The sequence below is a fragment of the Priapulus caudatus genome, unplaced genomic scaffold (genome assembly GCF_000485595.1).
Source record: "Priapulus caudatus unplaced genomic scaffold, Priapulus_caudatus-5.0.1 Scaffold32, whole genome shotgun sequence".
Classification (NCBI taxonomy): domain Eukaryota; kingdom Metazoa; phylum Priapulida; class Priapulimorpha; order Priapulimorphida; family Priapulidae; genus Priapulus; species Priapulus caudatus.
This window is the reverse complement of record NW_014577093.1, coordinates 285,903-287,649: the sequence shown is the minus strand read 5'-3', so window position 1 is coordinate 287,649 and position 1,747 is coordinate 285,903. Positions and strand designations below refer to the sequence as shown.

Sequence of the window (1,747 nt, the reverse complement as noted above, 5' to 3'; positions counted from 1 at the left end):
TCTCTCTCTCTCTCTCTCTCTCTCTCTCTCTCTCTCTCTCTCTCTCTCTCTCTCTCTCTCTCTTTCTCTCGCTCTTCTCTCGCTCTTCTCTCGTTTCGTCCTCACGTCTCTCTCTCTTCCACCTCTCTCTAGCTCTCACTCTTTTACTCTCTTCCTGTCTCTTCTCCTCTCTCCTCTTCTCCCCCTCCTCTCTCTTCTCCCCCCCTCTCTCTCTCTCTCTCTTCTATCATCCCATTTTCTCTCCCCTCTCCCTCAATCCATCCCTTCTCCTCTATTTCTCTCAAACTAAACAATTTTAAATACATGTTAAAACAGCAGCACAATAATCAATAATGACATGATGACTCGTCGCGCGCGTGTGTAAGCGATGGCGGAGACTGATGGCCGTGTCGTGTTGTCACGCAGGCATGTCGTCGCTGGACTGCGCAGTGTCGCCAGAGTTCATGCAGCTTTACTATAGCACGACGGACGACAACAGCACGACGAGTAACTACATGTCCGGCAGCGGCGAGTCGGACGAGGTTGACGATCTACGCAAGCAGATACACAGCATGGAGCTGATGTATGGAGACCTGCTGAAGGTACGTGCGGAAGAGGGAGAGAGAGGGAAGGGTGAGAGAGAGGGGAGGTGAGGGTGAGGGGGAGGATCTACGCAAGCAGATACACAGCATGGAGCTGATGTATGGAGACCTGCTGAAGGTACGTGCGGGGAGAGGGAGAGAGAGGGGAGGGTGAGGGTGAGGGAGAGGGGGAGGGGAAGAAGGTAGAGGTAGAGGGAGAGGAGGAGGATCTACGCAAGAAGATACACAGCATGGAGCTAATGTATGGAGACCTGCTGAAGGTACGTGCGGGAGAGGGTGTGGGAGAGAGAGGGGAGGGTGAGGGAGAGAGAGGATTTCAAACCACCGCACTTATATTGTTAAATTGTAGCAAAACTTATACAACATTTATATTGTAATGTCACACTTATAATTACTACTTACTTAACTATGCGCTTATGTTGTAATTAAACTAATATTATGGGAATCCGACGGGAATCTTGAATGTCGTACCGCCAAGATTATCATTGAAATTCAGTTGATTTAAAAAAAAGTAATCTCACGTGAAATAAACCCGGAATATATGTTTATTGTAAAATGTTGTATTTGTTTTATAGAGCTTAGGTGTAAAGAACGAGACATTAGATGCGGTAGAGAAGAATGGCAAAGGAGGAAAAGGAGAGGACAAGAAAGTTCGCCGTGCCCAGTCTATTGTGCTGCAGAGTCAGCGCTCACGTGACATCAAGTACGAGCCTCGTTCTGAAACTTCTGATGTGTCGAAATTACTTGTAATAATATAAGAGCCTAGCTATTATAGATATAACAGCCTAGAATACGGAGAGGAGATATTAAAAAAGATTTTAACTAAGAGATCAAGGACGTTAATTGAGAGGTAAAGAGTGGCGATGTTAAAGGAGATATTAAATGGGATATTAGCAGATGAATTAGGGATGTTAATTGGATAAAGATATATTAAAGGGGATGTTAAGAATGTTAATGGATATGGAAGAAGGCGTGTTAAACATGTTGAGAATGTTAAAGAGAATGTTATGAGGCGGTAAAGGAAATGTTACCGAAGAAATTAAGGATGTGAATTAGGTTAAATAGGAGATAAACGGGAGATATAATTAACTTAAATCAGGTAAAGGGATAGGATTAAGAGGAACAGTAAAGGAGATATTGAAGGAAACGTTATAGGAGATATGAAA

The 1,747-nt window shown here is 44.0% G+C and overlaps 1 protein-coding gene across 1 annotated transcript in view; it reads left to right on the top strand.

Annotated features, from left to right (window-relative positions):
- Positions 1 to 1,747, top strand: part of LOC106816475 — a 10,513-nt gene that overhangs the window by 2,749 nt on the left and 6,017 nt on the right. Inside the window, exons 4-5 of the mRNA XM_014821101.1 lie at positions 406 to 581; positions 1,157 to 1,284. Coding sequence (XP_014676587.1) covers positions 406 to 581; positions 1,157 to 1,284 — 304 coding nt within the window. The remainder of the gene's footprint in view (positions 1 to 405; positions 582 to 1,156; positions 1,285 to 1,747) is intronic.